This window comes from Anser anser, assembly GCF_964211835.1.
Source record: "Anser anser genome assembly, chromosome: 3".
NCBI classification, from domain to species: Eukaryota; Metazoa; Chordata; class Aves; order Anseriformes; family Anatidae; genus Anser; species Anser anser.
In genome coordinates this window covers 16,797,666-16,817,614 of record NC_139722.1, presented here as the reverse complement: position 1 = coordinate 16,817,614, position 19,949 = coordinate 16,797,666, and the positions used below count along the sequence as shown (strand labels likewise).

Sequence of the window (19,949 nt, the reverse complement as noted above, 5' to 3'; positions counted from 1 at the left end):
ACTTATCAGTAAAACACGGCACCCGTGAAACCACGCGATACAACTCCAAATTCACAATAATCAACCATTGTTAGATTTGCTACTAAATCAGTCTTTACCAATTTAACCTGGGGTGGGGAAAAAGAGGATGAGTTGTCCAGTAACTGTCTAGTAACAAGAGACTAAGTTTTTCTCTGGTTACCATTAGCAGAGGTAACTGTTTCTAAGGCTAATTCCAAAAAGGGGTAACTTCAATAAAAAGACTGGGGAGAAAAAAAAAAAAAGCAAAATCTTACACCCATACTAAAACTGGAAAGACAGTATCTAGAACCGAAGAAGACAAGAAATGCCAATACTTTCCATGATTTATGTATCAGACAGAGCAGATGTCTTCTACAAATTATTCCTTAGAATGTTACAACAGTCGTAAAACCATTAAAAAAGTATTAAGTGAGCTATGGCTGGCTTAGATCCTTTAGTCCTGCAGACAAAAAGAATCCTGAGTAAAAGAAAGCTATTATGTTACTCTTCTAAATTTGGTGTTTTTTGCTTTGGCACATTGATTTGCCATCCACTATAGGTAGGCATGCCTATGTATGTGCAAATACTGTAGAGGTTAAATTCGGCCAGACCAATTTATGAATTGTATGTTAAAACAACAGCAACTTAGGGCACTGAGGAAAGCACAACCATTTTCTCATTCTGGAAGACATATCTCATTTTTCAAACTCAAAGACTTAAGATTCTTGATTGCCATAGTTTTCCTTAGCTTCCAAGAAGCATGTTTTCAAGGAAATTAAGTAAAGGGTGGAGCTCCTAATCTGAACAGATGGTTTGTGAGAGTTTCTTCTATCTTGAGCCAAGCTATAATGTTCTAATATTTTGAACGTAACGAGTTTAAGAATAGGCATGTCACAGAAATTCTGGGACCAGCAACAACTTGCCAATATCCTCACAAAGCTCGGTGTCAGCAAAGCCTGGGAAAAGAGTGACGGTTAAGATGTCCCTCACAACATCCCTCATGACAAGCAGAGCAAGATCAAAATCAGCCGGTAGGAAACGCTTGAGCAGAAGGCCACGTGAATACCTAAATACTGTGTCATCGAACAAAATGTAAGTTCAGTTCTGGGGACAAGGACTCTTCTCCAAGCACTAACATAGTGAGTCAGGGTCTCCCTTAGGGCATCCTCCTTAGACACCAGTTTTCAGTTTTATTTCTTACTGTTTCACCATGTAATGGCTAGAATTATATTCAGAACGATAAGTCACCTAGATCCCATCTGCATGAGAGAGAGGAAAATACTCACCACGGATCTATCACGTTTTTGAGTCAATGTTCTGTCCCCGGTGGTATCCAGACATGACCATGAGGAAATTCTTACAGACTAACATCAACTTCACATTAACTTTTTCCTTCCTACCCAAGGGGCCCTTCACAGCAAACAGGTCATTAAATTGTCCTGGTAGGCCACAATCTGTTCCCTGCCTTTTTCCTTTCAAAGGAGAATTGGCACTTCATTCCACTGTAGTGTCCAGGCCTGCCTGGGCAACCCATCAGGTTCACCAGGATCTGAAGGTTTCTGCGACTGGCCATAGAGCCTGCCCCAGCACCTGGCATAACTGCTTTAAACGCAGAATGTTAGATAAAATAGTCACTGCCACTCCTCCCCTGCTACATGTATTTTTGAATTAAATTAGCCTTAGCTGCTGTGTTGTCTGCTGAATTTGATCTTTTCCTCCTGTTGTAAAAATGTTCAAGATACTTACTTACTTGTGCTCACTTTTTAAGGGCATCAGCTACTGTCTCTCAAGGATCCCAAACAGGCTTTAGATGCAAAGAAAACACTGCAAGACTCAACTTAGGCCCCTCATTAGCAGTTCTGGCCATTCACACTGGCAGAACTGTAGATGCTGCAGGATCTTCTGGAGTAAAAATTTAGACATCTGCAGTTTTTCAAGTGTTTATAAGTTTGTTTGATCTTTTTCTGAATTGCACTCGAACTCAAAGAGCATATACGTGCCTGTGTAAACCTTACCTTATTAAAACTATGTAAACCTTAGCACGTGGAACAGACTTCAATCAGCTGAGTCAGCTGAGCCGCAAGCAGCCTTAAAAAGTGACAAGGCTGCTAAAGCCACCGTATCTAGAAGAGGACTGGGTAGCTCACACATGCAGCCTCTCTCATTAACAACTGCAGAGTTCAGAAGGACAAGTGCCTACTGGCAAGATGGTTACAAAATCACTTCAGTGACTTCTAGGAACATCCTCCAATAGACAAAGCACAACAGATTTTAGTTCTTGCCATGGTGAGGACATGAAAAGATGTTTACATATTATATAGACCATCTCATTTACTGAGTAAACTTAATGAGGAAAATAAGATATTCCCTCTCAATCAGTTTTAGCATCAAGACTATTAAATTCACATGGTATCAAAATCAAGTCACTGCTTTCTATAGCCTAAAACAGTAGAAAGTACCAAACAACGTAAGATGGCTCAGAAGCTCAAACTGAAATGATTAACTAAGGTCTCTATGGAAAAGAAATGACTCAAACAGCTCAGACTCTAGGAAAACTTGAGACTCCAAAACAAGGAAGAGAAAACATTCTTTTCAAGAAAAAGCAAAACTAGGATTCCTCGCAGCATAGGAAGTAGGACAGTGATGACATTCACAGAAAAACATGAAGTGAAACTAGGGCTCTTCTCATCCTCTGTAATATCTCTTCTACTTTAGTACATCCTTTTTGAAATGCAGTGACTAGAGTCCCAGCATTCAGAATTTAGATACATAACAGATTTGTTTAATAAAATAATTTCCTTTTATTTCTTTGCTAATAATTCCTACAATTTCCTTTTCTGACTGTTGCTGAGCACTGAACATATTTTTTTTTCAGAGAATCATCAGCAACGGATTTGTGAATTCCTTTCCTAGGTACAGATTTACAGCCCATTACTACGTTAGCAGGATTACAGATGAGATCATTTTCCCTGCTATGCTATGATACATATAACCACAACGACTTGCATCTGCAATTTGCTCATAGCTACTTTCACAACCCTCCACAAAACAGTTGTCCTGATTTTTTCTCCACATTGTATTTTCTCCCTCTGTCCAAGAATTTACAGGTACATCAAAGAGCTCAAGTACTATCTTTCTAAACCTTATCTGCAAGTTTCTCATCAGTCTCCTATGTTTTGCTTCCCCCTTCTGCTTTCCTCAATCTTGACTGCTATTACCCTCAATTTTAATATTTGTACATGTATTAGGGACATGGTTTAGTGGGTGATATTGGTGGTAGGGGGATGGTTGGACCAGATGTTCTTGGAGGTCTTTTCCAACCTTCATGATTCTATGATTTTAACCAAGATCCTGATGTAAGAACTTCCAAGATTTCCAAACATTACATCACATTCTTTACATACTCACTGACTCATTTGAGAATTCAGATTTCTTGAAATGTATCTTCTCTACAAAAGCCACTGTGGCTTTTCCCAGTATATCCTCTATTTAGACCTGGCACTCATATTCATTCTGGTGTCATGGATATTTTATGTAGTCTTCAAACAAGAGCACATTCCCATGCTTGGCCAGTTTACAAGTCTGAGAGGTATCGGTTGCTAACATTCAATAGAAACTTGCTTTAATCTGACAACTTAATTCTCTGACAACCTCATTTATAGAATGACCAAGTATTTTATTACACCTCAGGGTTTTAAAAACATTTTTTTCTGCAACTTCTACGTGCCATTTTGCCACAGAACTGACATTACGGAGACTCTTCACAGCAACACAGAAGAGAACTCAGCACAACGTAAATGCAGAGAGATATTAACTGCGTATTACAGTTATAAATAAAATGGTAAAAACAATGAAACCAGACCAGGAAAAACACGCGGCTAATGACCACAGAATAACCTAAACACCAAAGGGGAAGGAGAACACAATAGATGAGAAATCAAAATGGCACATTAACCTAACAAGGAAAGAGACTGCATGAAAAACCTGTTGGCGAAAGATTACTTGAAAAGGGAACAGATAAACCCAAGACAGTAAATACTGGTGCTAATCAGTACACCAACTGCAAAGCTGAACATAAAGATCCAGACCAGCAATAGCTGGAGAGTAAGAGGATAGAAATGAGACCACACAAGAAGTCAGTTTAAGGCAGTAAGAAGATTAAAGATATTTTTCTGCAGAATCTGGACTGAAATTCAACACAGACTCAACATTTTTAGTTTCAAAATTGGACACAATTACAAAACATGTGCTTGCTGCTCTCTAACAAAGGAAAATTACAACCCAGCACCTCTACCTGTTACTAAGGGAGAACTAAGCAACTCCAGTCCACAAGGATTGTCCACAGAGATGTGCCTGTGTTGCAAATTGAAGCCTTATTTTCTTGGGTTTTGTTTTGCTTTGTTTTATACAGCTTAGGGAAATCTTGCCCATGCAACATTCAATAGGATCTCCCATCTCTGAGTAGTATGACATAGGAAATATATGACTCCTGAAGAACTGTTTTCATACTCATCAATAGTCTTCCATATTCACCAGCACAGTATAGAAAAGCACTGGCAAATTTATTTTCTGCAGCAATCCTTCATGATAATATAGTAGTTAGCTTTTTTTTAAGCTGAAACAAAGACATGTAGATATTTTTATTTAGCAATAAATTTTATACTTATTTTTTCTTCCAGAGCACTTCAGCTACTGAAAGCAGAGCTCCCACTAGCTTCAGACACAGCTTTGAATACTCAACACTCGCTAACATCAGCCTACAGAATCATAAGCCGTATGCCATCTCCCAGAGGTACAAATACCATCCAAGTGAAAGGTATGACAGAGGTGACTAAGTACAGCATCACACAAACTCCGACACATAGTTCTAGAGCAGCTTTCCGTTACCTTACTTTAGTTTTCCTGTTCCACTGAACTACAAGAGACAGCAGAAAGATGTGACAGAAAATGTCCCTCCCCTTTGCTACATACCTGTCTACAGAGTCTACAAAATTAAATTCTGGACATTACAAGACAAGATTCCTCTGTGGAAAAATAGCATATGATCATTTAAGATCATGTATTTTATTTGCAGTTAATTCCGTTCTGTGTATGCACTGATTTTATTCTTCCATTTCTTAATGCTTGATGACCATTTGGATTCTTTTCCTTTAGTTTTATATGCTGTGAATGCACTCCTTATTCTCTGAAATAATACTGGAAAAGAAAAAGCATCTAGTGAAGAAGATCACTAATTTTAAATATGAACACTGACAAGCCTCAGACGAACAAGAAGCTGTGAGCGCTGCATGGGGCAGACAGGTATTCTGCTAGTGCCACCTGCCGGCACAGCCCCACAGCATCACACTCCCTACAGCACAGACTGCACTGCACACTGAAAAGCTGGCCGTAACCTGCTTCCACAGATACAGCAGTAAAACAAGATGTTATTACCACCTGTCATACCCTCCGCGCAGGCACAAGATATCTGTTGCAACTCTTCAATTGCGGGTACCTATAGCAGATCTATCCGTCGGGTTAGCCTCCTGCCCCACATGATCTGCAGCTCAGAGGAAGAGCTCTGACTGTAAGGGAAGCTTTGCGACTCATAAGCTCTGTAACACAGGAACTATTCAAGTTGAAAAAAAGTGACTATAATATTAAAGCATTTTCCTCATATGGAGAAAGTGATCAAATGCTGAAGACTCCTATAGGTTTAACAGAACCTCCAAAATTGCCACCCTCAAAAGGAGGTGCCCAAGCCGAGCCCTCTCCTCACATACTCAGGATTAAGAAATGCATCAAACCCAAAGAATAATTGGCAGCATCACAACAAGAAGTATTCTGACACAAGCTATTCAACACTAGGCAAGTTACATTCTTGATCCTGTTCTGAAGTACTGAAATGTTCTCAAAAAATCCTTCCAGAATAACAGCCAGAGTAGTACCAAGAACACAGTTCAGGAGCAGAAATTATGTAAGTACCAAAATCGGTATCTATTCAAAGACTCCAAATGGGAAAGCTGTTTTTATGAACTAGAAAACCTAAGGAAACAGAAATTGAAGTTCTAAAAGAGGAGCTAAACTAAATACCCCCTTTTGAACTGATACAGAAGCAGATATTCAAGCCAAATTATTTCAAATAGTAGTAGATAAAGAACAGCAATGACATAGAAAGGATTATTTTGGATAAAACAATTTTTAGAGCATCAGATAATCCTGGAAAAGAGTTCATAGACCTTTTCATACTCAGCATATGGTAAATATAATCATCCAAGTCATCAGATAGATGAGACCTCAGCTTTATCACTACATCAGGAGAGTTGTATATTTAGTTCCTTACACAGGTTCAACAGAAGTGGGTGAGAGAGACATCACCTCTCTTCCTGAGCATGTAGCAATGTTATGATTTTTTTTTATTGGTTAAAAATAGCCAACTTCCTTGTAGTTTTTATTATTTCCATATCAAATTGTCCTGTTGGTATTTCTTTGCAGAAGAGGATCCTGAATATAGGTCTTCTTGGCCTTTCCCTTGCTTTCCTGGTGTTGCAGATACCAATACAAACAAGCATTACCTGAAGATGATCATTACCTTCCCTGTTCCACTGTATGGTACAGGGTTCTTCACGTTACAGATCCTTTATACACTATAAATGGATTTAAAAGTTTATTAATGCTTATGTAATGCATTGGCAAGCTACTCCAGTGGCTATACTACTTCCAAACACAACCTACGCAGCACGAGGCAAAACAGCACAAGAGGACTCATGCAACCCCTCCATGCGTGAACTAATGAATCCTGACACACTCCAGTTGGCACTGAGTACCAGCCATTCAAGTCTCTCTACTAACAACAAACAATCCAGAGCCTGAATAAGTCCTTCACCTTCAGTCATGACTGTCCTTTCCTTCTCCTCAGGGTGGTTTACCACAAATTTAACATTAGTTTATATTGGAATGACTTGTACTACCTGTTTCTGAGAATAATTCAGCTCTCTCATACTTCCTTTGGCTCATCAGAAACCACATACACATTGGTATATCTTGTAGACAGCGTTGGACTTGGATCACTCCAAAGTGATTCATTACTGCTGTTGCTAATAATCAAAAGGCAGTAATGAGCCCCACAAACTAATTCCAGGTATACCTTTGTAGCTAGCATGTAAAGGCTCTCTGGTGAAAGAAGAGTATTATTGTACATAGCAGAAGATTGACAATGTCCCAACATACTAAGTACAAGAGACATCACTACAGGAGAACCCAATATGATGAAAGGATTAAGATCCCAAGTAAGAGAGCTAAGCAACTGTATACAGCCCGTCAGCAGGGTGAAGAAATAAACAGAAATAACTGGAATTTAGCATTACTGGAAAGGGAGTGCTTACATATTTATTTCAGAGTAAGAATCTCCCATGTTTACTGTGTACTGGTACAAATTGGATTGTAAAACAGAGACTAAATTGCATGTGACTAGAAAAATCATTCTAAAAAAAACCTCAGCAGGTAAACTACCTGACAATGCTGATTACCCTCTTGCCTTAAGCAATAAATGGCAGCAGCGAATGAAGAAAAAAAATAAAGGAAAGAATCTGTATCCATAAAAAGTTTTTGCTTAGATATAATGTTAAGGTCCTTCAGAAATAGTGGCACAGACTGTATTTCTTCCTCAGGACAAAATCACCTGTTCGTTTGGCCCTAAAATGGCTTAGTGTAAAACTGTTTAATAACTTTAAAAGGAAAGACAATTGAGGTTTTCCTATTTTCCATAGTTTTAAAGACAAAACAAGGCCTTATCCGTAGTCCTATGTATTTCTCTCATACTGACTGATCTGGAATTAAAAATCATTAGGGGCAGGGGGAAGGAACTGTCCTTAAAATTAAGTTGTTTGCTCAGCCCCAGACATGATTCTGATAGCTAAAAAACAATGTCAATGAACTTGGTTCATTGACTAGTAGCAATAAGACCAGACAAGGATGCAGTCTGCATTTAAGTAAGAAAGCATAGTTGGATAAACAATGAAAATACAAAATTATAAAACGTGCCATACAGCAAATCTAAATAAAGTTAGAAATATCTACAGCAGGGGTACTGGAGAGTATGAGAGGAGAGGGATTCTGAATTATTGTACTCACCTGGATCACATAAATAGTTCTGACACTAGCCTTATGAACCCCATATTTCAATCAGTACATTTTCTCAGGTACCTTACACTCACAGAGAAAATGCAAGACCTAGAAACTGTGGATTCATTCTCTAGAGGAAAGTGGGTTTGTTTGTTTTTAAATCATCACTTATTTACCTCTTAAGTTTGGTATTTCATCACCAACACCTTCAACCTAAAGCCACTCCAGTCTACTACATGCCTTCATCCATCTTCAGTCCTCAGCCTCATCATGACCAGTTCCCCCTTGTCCCTCTTCCTTCTGGGTTCTCTGACTGCATTTCCCAACACAAACCATCCCAGCCTTCTTTCCCAATCAATTCTAGTTCTATTGTCATAACACTTCAACCATTTCCAGCCCAACCCAGACCCTCATCCAATTCATCTTCTCCCATTCCTCAGCTCTAAGCCCAGGGCACCTTCCCAAAATTTGCAGTGTCCAGGGAAGGAATGCAAAGGAGAATAAACTTGGACAAAAAAGTCTCCGGATTTTCTGGCAACTTCTTCAGTCAGTCCCAGTCTTCCCTCTTTACCTCAACCATTGTCCTGGTTCCAGTTAGGACAGAGTTAATTTTTCCTCCTAGTAGCTGGTAGGGTGCTATGTTTTGGATTAGGATGAGAAGAGCGCTGATAACATGCTGATGTTTTAATTGTTGCAGAGCAGTGCTTACACCAGGCCAAGGACTTTTCGGCTTCTCGCTCTGTCCTGCCAGCGAGCAGGCTGGGGGTGCAGCAGGAGCTGGGAGGGGACAGACCCAGGACAGCTGACCCAAACTGGCCAAAGGGGTATTCCATACCATCTGACGTCATGCTAAACAATATATAGGGGTGGCTGGCCGGGGTGGGGGGCGGCTGCTCGGGGATAGGCTGGGCATCGGTCAGCGGGTGGTGAGCAATTGCATTGTGCATCACTTGTTTTCTTACACATTATTATTATTAATACTATTATCATTATCGCTATTATTATTATTGTTATTATTATATTCCTGTCTTAATAAACTGTCTTTATCTCAACTCACCAGCTTCACTTTCCCGTTTCTCTCCCCCATCCCAGAGAGGGAGGGGGGAGGGTGAGCGAACGGCTGTGTGGTGTTTAGCTGCCGGCCGGGTTAAACCACAACAACCATTTCAGCTTATCTCAGAAATGTGTTAAAGTCAAATTCGACTTCCTTTCACTGACTTTAATCCTCAGATTCTGCATCCACCCCTGCCCCCCAAAGGGCCTAACTCCCAGCCACATTCTCTCTTTTTATTCCTCCTCCTGTCACCAAGTCATTTGCCACAATTCACGTTTCCTTTCTTAAAAGCAGCCAGGTTCTAGAGAGGCGCATTCACTGGCAACACAGGCACCACTTCCTCTCAGCTGCAACACCTGGATAGCACTTATGGACAGCAACTCTATCAGCAACCAAGAAAGAAAGCCATGTTTAACCCGCATATTTCTTAGCTGCGGCAAAAGGCACTGCTATATCCTCAAGCACACTTCGAGAGCACTGAAACTCCAGAGATCTTTACCAGTAAAGACAGTCTATAGAACTCAGTTCAGATTCTGATTTCTAACTAGAAAAAACTTCTGTCCTGACCATGGTAAAGATGAAAATTGTATCATGAAACAGAAGCACAGCCAGCTATCCATAAAAGAATTCCAATATATTTTTCTTTGCTTTTAATATAAAGCATACATCTTTACGTGGTGTGTTACATAGCAATGAAAGTCATTTTAAAAGTTGCCAGAAGTTAACAGAAGAGAGTAAGACTGTACAAATTCTAGATTACAACTTGGTAGCTGTTGGAAAGCCATGCTATTCCAATAAACATTAGTAATGATTATTTTAATAATTGAAAGTACATACTATTATCAGAATAACACCTACCTCTCATATATGGTTTTCAAAGTCAGCTGATCTGGAACACCTTCAGTCTCTTCAAGATGCAGTATGAGCCACGATGTTCTGTACGGCCACTGCTCTGTGAGATTGATCCAACTGGCCAGCCTATCCCAATTGAACGTGATCTGATTAGCTCTCAATAAGCGACCTAATACAACAAGAAAGCAGGAAAAAAACACAGGAAGGTTGGTGCTTTTTTTTTTTTTTTAACACTTTCCCTTTTGAAAGGTCTGTTTTCACGTAAGTCATCACTAGATACAAAGATCAACAGGAAAAAAAAGCCATTAACATTCTTCTATCAATTATATTAGCATTAAATTAATGGAACAGAAAACAAGCCATAGTTTTTTTTTTGTTGTTTTGGTTTGTTGGTTTTTTTTTTGTATTTTTACTTATTTTAGAACAGCAGTTACATTCAATTCTTTATAATCTGAGTGTACGGATATTTCAGAGAAATTGTATATAAATTGAGATATTAAGATTATATTATTACAATTGAGATATTAAGACTATCTCAATTATATTATCATCTTAATATCTCAATTATAATAATATAATTGAGATATTCAGACAATTTCTCTGAACAATGCAAGCACTGGGAATGCAACTTCAGAGACAGCCAGCAACTCTGTGTTATGCAAGCTGGTTGGACAGAGCTGAAGCTCAGCTCACAGACATACAACTGCGTCTTTGTGTCATACTTCCCACAGAGAACATCACCTCAAGTCTACATCAGACCTGAACCAGTTCCACCAATCAGGAAATTTTGTTCTCTCGAATGCAGTGTTAAAATGGGCACTGGATGCAGCACTGATATTGCTGTAGCAGGTTTCTGCAGCTAAATAAATCAGCGAGAATCAGTTCAAGTTTGGCTTGGATCATTACTCTGTGCACCCACTGGTAAAACAAACACCCTACGTGAGACCCGCAATAGCTGCAGCAGGTTTATTAGCTCCAGCTATGTGCCATGCAATGGTGACAGGGTGATTTCTGACCTGTACCCAGCACAGGCAATACAGCTACAATCACCCGATGTCGAACTTAATGCTGAATCTGTTGAACCCATGCTTAATACGCATGCAGAGAATTGCAGTATTTTCACACCTGTTAAAGTTTTATTACTAAAATTCTCCCTCAAATGATTCAGCTCTCATTAGAAATTTAAGAGATTATTTAAGCATTAAGTATTAATCTAAAAAGACAGGTCATTTAATATAACCTTTTATTGCTAATATAAGGTAGGTAGGATAGAATTGGATCATAGTCTTCCTAGCAATCAAATTTCATTAGGCATACTGAAGTAAGAACTTTTAGAAATTCTATTTTCATCAACATACGCTAGAGCTTATGATAATTTGATTAATGTTCAAATAGAGCAGTGCTCTTCACCTTCAAAGCACACTATTATTCACTTTGTTCTCCAGTTGTACAGTGCAATACTACTCATCATTTAGTGAGGTCTTTTACCATAAGACCAGGTCCTCAAATTAAAAGAGTTGAAATGGCATAAAAACAAGTAAACTATTTTATTCAAGGTAAGAGTTCTGCAGCAGAGGAGCTGTAGGCAGTAGGATTAACATAATCTTTCAAGACCCCCTCTAAAATGAGGCATAGGAATCTGTAACTAGAATCAATGTTATAGAAGAGCTCAAAGGTACAACAGTTGACCCTAGAACACCACTGATATCTCAGGGGCCAGTGGGAAAGCTACAATTGCTGTAAGATTAGATGCAGAGAAAAAAAGAAAACAAAGGCAAATATATGTGCAGTAAATGCAACGTTTTTTCTCTTAGCTATTTCAAATCTTAAAAATGCTAACTGTGCTTTCACAGAACTCAGCTCTAAGTAGAAGAATAACCATTTACTGTCTGCTCAATTACTATGCTACTCAATTTTATGAGCTATGAAGTTTGTTTACCAGGGGCAAGATGTTCTCCTTAATTAACCTACCTGTTTGGATCCTAACCTATCTAATGAACGTAACTTATTATACTAAATATGCAAGTTAAATAGTATTAAAATATTCTGAAGTTTTAAGGACAATACACCTGATAGATCTGTGTATCCCTTACATTTTCCAATTAGTCTTAGAAACTGTTAATATTATTTGTTTCGCTAGTGTGAACAAAGCGAATTTTCTACAAGGGTCTACAACCTACTCATAAACATTCAGAATACAAAGCCTGGAACACCGAAAACGACAGAATTTGATCATTCCTAGAAAGCTGATATTGGCTTTTCACAGCAAAAAAATTATGGGCCACACTTACCTGTCACTGAAACTATATTTAGTAATCTTCTCATGGTCTGAGGACTGATATCACTGAACCAATCCTCTGTAACCAAAAGCTTTGTCAAATCAAAAGACATTTGGCGGGTAATGGTACGTTGCATCTGCCGTCTCCGATAAGTATCCTTACAGAAAAAAAAGAAAGGAATACTGATCAGTACCAAGAACTTCTATGTACTCTAAATTAACTGAATTTTACTTTACAATAAAGTTAAAACCTTTCTAAATATATACGTGATATCTATATATATTTATCCTCTTTGAGACAGCATCAGTCTACTGATGTAAAAATGTACTTTTCCTACATGGATCATGTAGGAAAATGTGTTCATGTATTAATGTATCATGTATTAATTTCACATGAATGGTTTGATAAGTCTTCAAAGTTGACACCAGTAAATGCATTAAAGAAACATGAGGTGAAAAAAAGAAGTATTACTAGTATTAGCTGTTTTAGTATAAAATCTCTCTCACCCGCCTATTGAGAGCAGTTTTGCTACCAAGTTTGGTCATCTCTCCAAGGCTGTTCTGAGAAACTCTTCTGTCAACCTCTTCATGCAACCCTGTCAGAGGGGACAAAAAAGGCATTTTCTTCATTCACATATATTTGACTATGAAGTAACATTAATGATCTACCAATTTTTTAAATAGTTTGTTCCACGAAACAGATTTTATAGCTAGTTTTGTAACTTTCGTACCATCCTCATGAGTAACTTTACCTGCATTATCTGTATAAGGAACATCTCCATTGGTTGTTGAAGCTACCATCAGCTTTTTCGCATTACTGAGCCCTCGGCTATTTAGAAAAACAGGCAGATGGACTATATTTCGCATGTAATCATGTCCATTTATGTTAGAATCCCGTAGAACACTGTTGAGATTCTGGTTAATAGCCTTTATTATGATGTGTGGGTCACTTGCAAAAATAGCAATAAATGGGCCTTTGGAAAACAAGACTCGCACCTGTAAGAAAGTAGACAGTAAGCCTTGTTAGTAACTGTGGATCATTTGAACATCTGACTCAACACGTTATATTCACTCTGTCCTAGTTATAAATTTGAAAGGACAATGGATGCACAAAGATATCTCATATTGGAATAACTGACATCTAATGTTAGGTACTCGTACAGAATTAGAAATAAACATACTTAACACATTAGTACTTAAAGTAGAAGTCATTACCAAGAAAATATTACGGGTGGATGTCATAGGCCCCTTCCGTCCCCCTCAAATATTTAGCATTTAAGTATTTTTCACCTGAAGTACTTTGAAAGTAAGTATGACAAACCTCTCCAAACAATCTAAGTTTGTTTCAATAGGATACTTATTTTCAGTAATTTACACCTGTTGATTTGAAAATATTTAGCAAATTAACATGTCTAGTGCTGTGATTTAATTTCCGATTTCTGAAAGCCATTGCTCTTAGTGTTATAGCTATGCCAGCATACACAAGTGTGAAAAAAAGACCAATACAACACAAACTCTATATACATGCTTTCCATCTGCAGAAAATACATAATAGCTGGATGCATCTGAGTCTATCTATGGAAGAGATAAAGCCAGAGATCATCTCTATAAAGCGATCTAACTCACAGTATCAAGCATCTGTAAGACTTTGTCCTGTTCACAAGCATCCAATCCATCAATAATTACAACAAGCCTTGTCTGATTCTGAGTGAAGCCGTCAATGGTTTTTGCCATTTTGGCCATTAGCTCTACTTCACATTTCAGCACCTAAAAAAAAAAAAAAGAAAAGAAAAGAACATCTTTATAATACTTGAACCTCATAAAAACATATATGATTCCTTTTGCAATTGCTAACTGCCACAAAAATACTAAAGTAAGATTACAAAAATTAATGCTTAAAAATACTGAACTCTCCCCTCGAAGTACAACTGTCCTAAAATATCACTCCCAAAATTTTATTTTCTATTTGCACAGAAATGTACAGCCGAACAGCATATTCTACCTCAACATAAATTATTCTTAAATTACATTACAGTCATTTTATTTAAAGTAATATTTATGCTATGTAAATCAATTTTTCCAGAGTAAGCAAAAGATTATTTGTAGTTTCAGCTAACCCCCCCCAACTGCTTTGCATAAGAAGTACAATAAAATTATCTGCCTTCCATCCAAACTAACTGTACTATTACTGTCAGGCTCAGTCACTCCTATTCAGTATGTGTGTATATATATATATATATATATATATAATCTGAAAGTTGTTTTTTTTTTTCATTTTTGTCTAATGTTTTGAACATCAAGTTAGACATGTAACAACTAGCCCTAATACAGAAACAAAGGTGGAATTCATCTGCTTTTATTTTTGCAATTACCAGCTACACATTTAAATCGATTCTCCCCTAGCTTTATCTTGAATGCACACATTAAAAAGAGATGTCACATGAGTAACTCCCCAGAAATGCCCATCTCTCTAATTGGATTGCAAAGGAGAAACACAACTTTTAAATGTCTGAAGCAATGCAAGATGAATACAATTCAAAAAAAAAAATTCTCAGGAAGCACAGTAGCAGTACACAGATGAGGTCTTCTGTGCTACACAAAGATTCACACAATACATTGTTATGCAACACTTCAGCTGTAATCTGTGGAGTTAACCAACAGGATACTAAAATTTATTTTCAAATAGGAGCACACAGGATATTTCATGACAGTCTGATGGACGTAGTTTAGATGCAACCCTGAAAAACAGTATTATTTTCTATCATTTATCAAGAAATAGGTGAACCATTTCAGAATCAATGTTCTTTCAGTGCTACCATTCCGTTCCTGGTAAAGAGGTCTTACAGCCAGCCAGCCAATTAGGCTTGGTTCTTCAAGCCTATTTGGCTTCAGAATATTTAAGAAGTTATTCTTTCTAATCTTACAATCTAAAGTTAGCTTCTATTAAATACTAATCATTTAGAACAGTTGTTTTCATAATGCTTTCCTCCTGAAAACATAATCCAAATTTAACACTCCCAGCTGACTGGGCAAATCACCTAAGGTCACTAACATTAGATCATTAAGTTTAACAAGTGGACCAGAAGTGTTCCTTCCTAAAAAAAAAAGGCTCATTTCAACGTTGAGAAATTTGGCGTAATGAAATTAACAGTACCCCATCTTAAGAAGGCTACAGGTTTGGGGGGTTCATTTCACTTCTTTTGATGATTAATTCATATATATGCTTACCTTCATGAATCCCTCGCTTTTCAACTTGTGAAGCTTGGAGGCAGCATTGTGAAGACGTTTTCTTTGAGAATTCAAAACTGAATCCATCACTTGCCACCAAGTGCGACAATTCAAGATAAAAGCCAAACCAACAACACATGTAACTGTTATAAGAATAACGTTCACAGTCATGTTTGTTGGTTCTACATTAAAAATTGCCAGCAGGGCAATTGCAGAAACAACACAAGACAATATGAACAGGAAAATCACGAAGGATGGGAGACAGCACGTTTTCTTCCATTTCTTTTTACCTAGGAAAAAAAATATTTGCTGTTAAAATGAATTTAAACGTCATTACAGCTGAATTCAAAGCATATTAACTTGCATACTTTCCATAAAACACTAATTTGCACAAGAGATTACTGTAGCATTACTATCCACTTACAAACATGAAAAAAACACACCTAAATTTACCTAAATTCTTGAAAAACATAAAGCAGAGCTATTTCTTTAATCTTCAGTTTATTTCCACTGTTTCAAGAAAACCACGCTGACTGTAAGTTATCGTTATTAAGTAGATTTCACATCAGTGAAATCACCCCTTTTATGACATCTCTCAGCAGCTTATTTACTTAAGTAAATTCTAGGCAAACAGCATGGTAACTACCTGGTTTGAAACAGAAATATGATACTTCAGTAATCTAACAATAATAGTGCCCCTGGAGAACTAACTCAAAGTATCAAGAGACGATTTGAGATTGTAGCCCCAGGACTACCTTTTCTTGCATGCTAACACACACCCAAACAACAGAATATGGCAGTACATTAAGGATTAGACAGATTACAAGAGCCTCAGAGTATAAACAACTTGGCTTCCACAGGATTGATATGGAAGAGACAGAATATTGCAGTCAGAGGGTTAACAGAGCTAATGCAATGATCCAAGAAAAAGGTTGGTTGTTTTAACCAAAGCAGCAGCCTCTGCCTATGGGGTTTCTACAAACACAGAAATTCAAAACTTATTAGTGCCAAAGAACAGAACTATCTAATGTAAAATGATTAAAGCTAAAAAACAAAAAATAAATCACTATTTGAACTGGAATTAAAAATAAAATATGCTACAGTAAAAGAATATCAGACCACGTATGATATTCTAGGCCCGGGTTTAAGCTGGAAAAATCTTCCACGTTGCTGACATGACAGACTGGTTTGTAACACAGAGAAAAGCAACAGAAATGCATCATGAAAAGAGCGAAGGGCAAGAAGGGAAGAACAACAGCTCAGTTACAATTATAATCAGTTCTAGACATCTTTAAGTAGGAATGCAAGCCTTCTCTAAATAGAGACAAAAATGGATTAGAGACTTATAAATCATCAACAATGAAATGACAATTGAATACGTTTGTCTGTGAGTGTACAGACAGAACACAAGTTAAAGATGCAGAAGATTACAAATAAACCCATATGGAATTTCTATGAGCATCTACAGACAAGAAACCTATGAACATCTAGAGATACAGAGACGATGTCGCAAGATTGTCAAATAGAGAATTAGGAAGAGCACAGGACAGCAACAGAGCCAAGGAATACAAGACAAAGGTAAGATTACAGATGAATGGGAAAGGGCATTTACTGCAGATAATCACAAGAAGCCAGCACTACACTGCCATTTGTTAAGCCAAATCCTGTTTTGGGAGAAATTACGGCATCATAAAAGCTATTTTAATGAAATTATGGAGAAAAACTGGAGAATGTCTAATATGGAAATAATAGTGAAAAAAAATCCAGATATCGCTTTCATAAAGAACATACAATGAATTTGAAAAAGAATAACGAAGAACAAGCTGTGCTCAGCAAACAGAATGTTTTTTTCCACCCTCCAGAAGGTACGAGACTAAACATTTCATTTTTTGAGAGAATACAATATCCCATAGATTCCTCAATGTGTGGTCAAGATCAAATATAAATGATGAGTAATTAACTGAAGCCAAACTCAAAGCAGAAATAAGCCTTCTATGGCCTTCTATGAATTGAAAACTCAAGAACTCCCTTTCTTCACAGTATCATATGCTGCTCTGTATATATATTTTTTTTGTAATCTGCAGATGGAACAGTACAAAAAAGTTTCTTCCATTTGGATTAAGTAGAAATACTTCATCCCATCTTACTAGCACGTGTAGCCATTTATGATTTTGGGCTAATATATTCAAAACATTTATCATTTCCAAGAATAAAGAGTGGTCATTCAAAAAAGCTCTGAATAAAGATCTAATTAAACAGAAATTTATATTAGATAAAAGTATGCTTTTGTGTCCTGCTAACTCAGACACAACTACTTAATTGCTACAGAAAACACTACGCCACATCTAAGAGGATGCGACATAAACATACATTCCAATTGTCACGTATGACAACTATATTTTACAAGAGATATTCCTTTGGGGATTAATAAAATCAAGGTAAGCAAAGAAAATAGGCATTTTTCTCTCCAAGACAACGGAAGGAGAGTTTCCCCTTCTGTATGAATTTCTGCATGGTTACAACAGTTTCTAAAAAGACCTTATAATGTGAGAAACAGACCCATAGTAACAGTGCATTGAAATGGTATAATCAGAAGTGTCATTCAGGTAATAAAAACCTTGTGTATCTTCTGTCTTGAAAACTCGAAATAGCCTTGTTGCTAAGAAACCAAATTCTCTTTCACATGCATCAGAGAGGGTAGCAATCATCTCAGCCAATGAGGTTTCTCCACCTACACTGGACAGTCTATTGTAGTCCGTAAACAAAAATCTGAAAGAGAAAAATATACATGTTGTACACTTCGGAAAGCTTTGAGCATTTGGGGGCAACCAAAGCAAAAGTACTTCTACATATCCGCAACTGAAAGTTTTCATTTTGGTTTGGTTTTTCTTCTGAAGTGAAGGAAAAGCTAAAATACTTTAAAAAATTCTACATGAAACTGCATATTTATTTCTTTACCTATTTCTTCTCCTGTTATCAACTTCTTCACCCCACTTTCTATTCTAAAAATTGATTTATTGAATAAGTAGAATCAACTGCATCAATAATGGCACTCCAAACAGCAACAAAATTATCTTTATGATCCCAAATCATATTGAAAAGTATTTTTAAAATTGCATTCTGAGGTATCTTCAAATATTCAGGGAGGAACAAAAAAATACAAAAGAACAAGTCACATAAAATATCATATCTAAATGATAGGAGTAAACAACCCCACAAAACATGACCTAAATTTTTCTTGCTTTTCATTGAAGAGGAAGCTCTGAGCAGTCTGATGCTCTACTTCTTACAGGGGTGAAAATAAAACACCTTAAAGGCCTTAACAGCAGTTATCAGCGGAACAAGCATTAAGTATAGTTTTCTGGTATAGTTTACCATATTAACTCCTTATTTTGTCTGTTGCAAATTTGTCACAATAAATAAATAAATAAATAAAAATAAAAAGCTATAACTTTCACTGACTTTGGCACAGAGTTTTTCTTGAAATAATTGCCATATATTTCACACTGAAGAATTTAACTGCATAAGCTTCTATGGCTACTGTTCCTCAAACAGAAATCTTAGTTTTTCATAGGAAGATAAACAAGCACATGAAAATCTACAGTCTGAGAAGTATCAGAGTGAGCCTGAATTATTCATTCAGGAGTAAATAAGTGAAATAACCAACCTCACGGGTAAAGCTTTAGTGGTTTGCTCTGGTAACTCTGGTGGGTTCACAAACATGAGCTTGAGAAGCAACTCTAAATATCCAATATGTCTTGCCAATCTTGCACTTAGCACCCAGGCCCAGTTCCAGCTCTCACCTTCCCTTCGGCCACCAAAATAAATTACAGCTGAAATAAAAAGTTTATATGTCAGTCAAAATCCACAACTGAGAGAATCACAAAGGTTACACAGATAAGGCATGGAGCCGAATGAATTTGTAAGTTATTACTAAAAATGAGAAGGCTAAGAGCAACATAGTGAAGTTAATATACAAAGCTTTTCTGATTTCTAGAATGCCTTCTCAATTACATGCAGAACACAAGAAAAGAGCCAAGAGGTCTCATTTTCTATGAAAACACTTCATATTTTTTCTGAAGCACAAAGCATGTCTACAAAACAATAATGGATTCTAAGAACAGATAGTAATCAGAAGCCATCACAAACTTCATATAAAATAGACTTACTGAAGAAAATGTAGAGCACTGCTAATAAGCTGAGTGACACTGCTATTCCCAGCTTTGCATCCACTGTGAAAGCAAGCAATAAACCCAAGCCTCCACACAGCAAAAGTGTGAGGAATACAATAAGCCAGGAAAACTGAAATAGAGGTTCAATCTGCTGTCCTGCAAAAGTCTTCATTTCATCTAAAAGACAAAGATGAATTAAGATGTTAAATCATTTTAAAACAGAAAGCAAAAGAGATATTGTAATGATCCTCAGCTTTGAGAA

The 19,949-nt window shown here is 37.1% G+C and overlaps 1 protein-coding gene across 4 annotated transcripts in view; it reads right to left on the bottom strand.

Moving 5' to 3' along the window:
- KIDINS220 (kinase D interacting substrate 220) overlaps nt 1-19,949 on the bottom strand; it is a 73,426-nt gene that overhangs the window by 29,782 nt on the left and 23,695 nt on the right. For all 4 annotated transcript variants that reach the window (XM_083828274.1, XM_083828273.1, XM_083828272.1 and 1 more), the window contains 9 exons: nt 19,685-19,864; nt 19,183-19,348; nt 18,133-18,284; nt 15,516-15,805; nt 13,914-14,054; nt 13,040-13,283; nt 12,795-12,883; nt 12,301-12,445; nt 10,016-10,178 (listed from right to left, as the gene is read on the bottom strand). In XM_083828274.1, the coding sequence (XP_083684400.1) occupies nt 10,016-10,178; nt 12,301-12,445; nt 12,795-12,883; nt 13,040-13,283; nt 13,914-14,054; nt 15,516-15,805; nt 18,133-18,284; nt 19,183-19,348; nt 19,685-19,864 (1,570 nt within the window). The remainder of the gene's footprint in view (nt 1-10,015; nt 10,179-12,300; nt 12,446-12,794; nt 12,884-13,039; nt 13,284-13,913; nt 14,055-15,515; nt 15,806-18,132; nt 18,285-19,182; nt 19,349-19,684; nt 19,865-19,949) is intronic.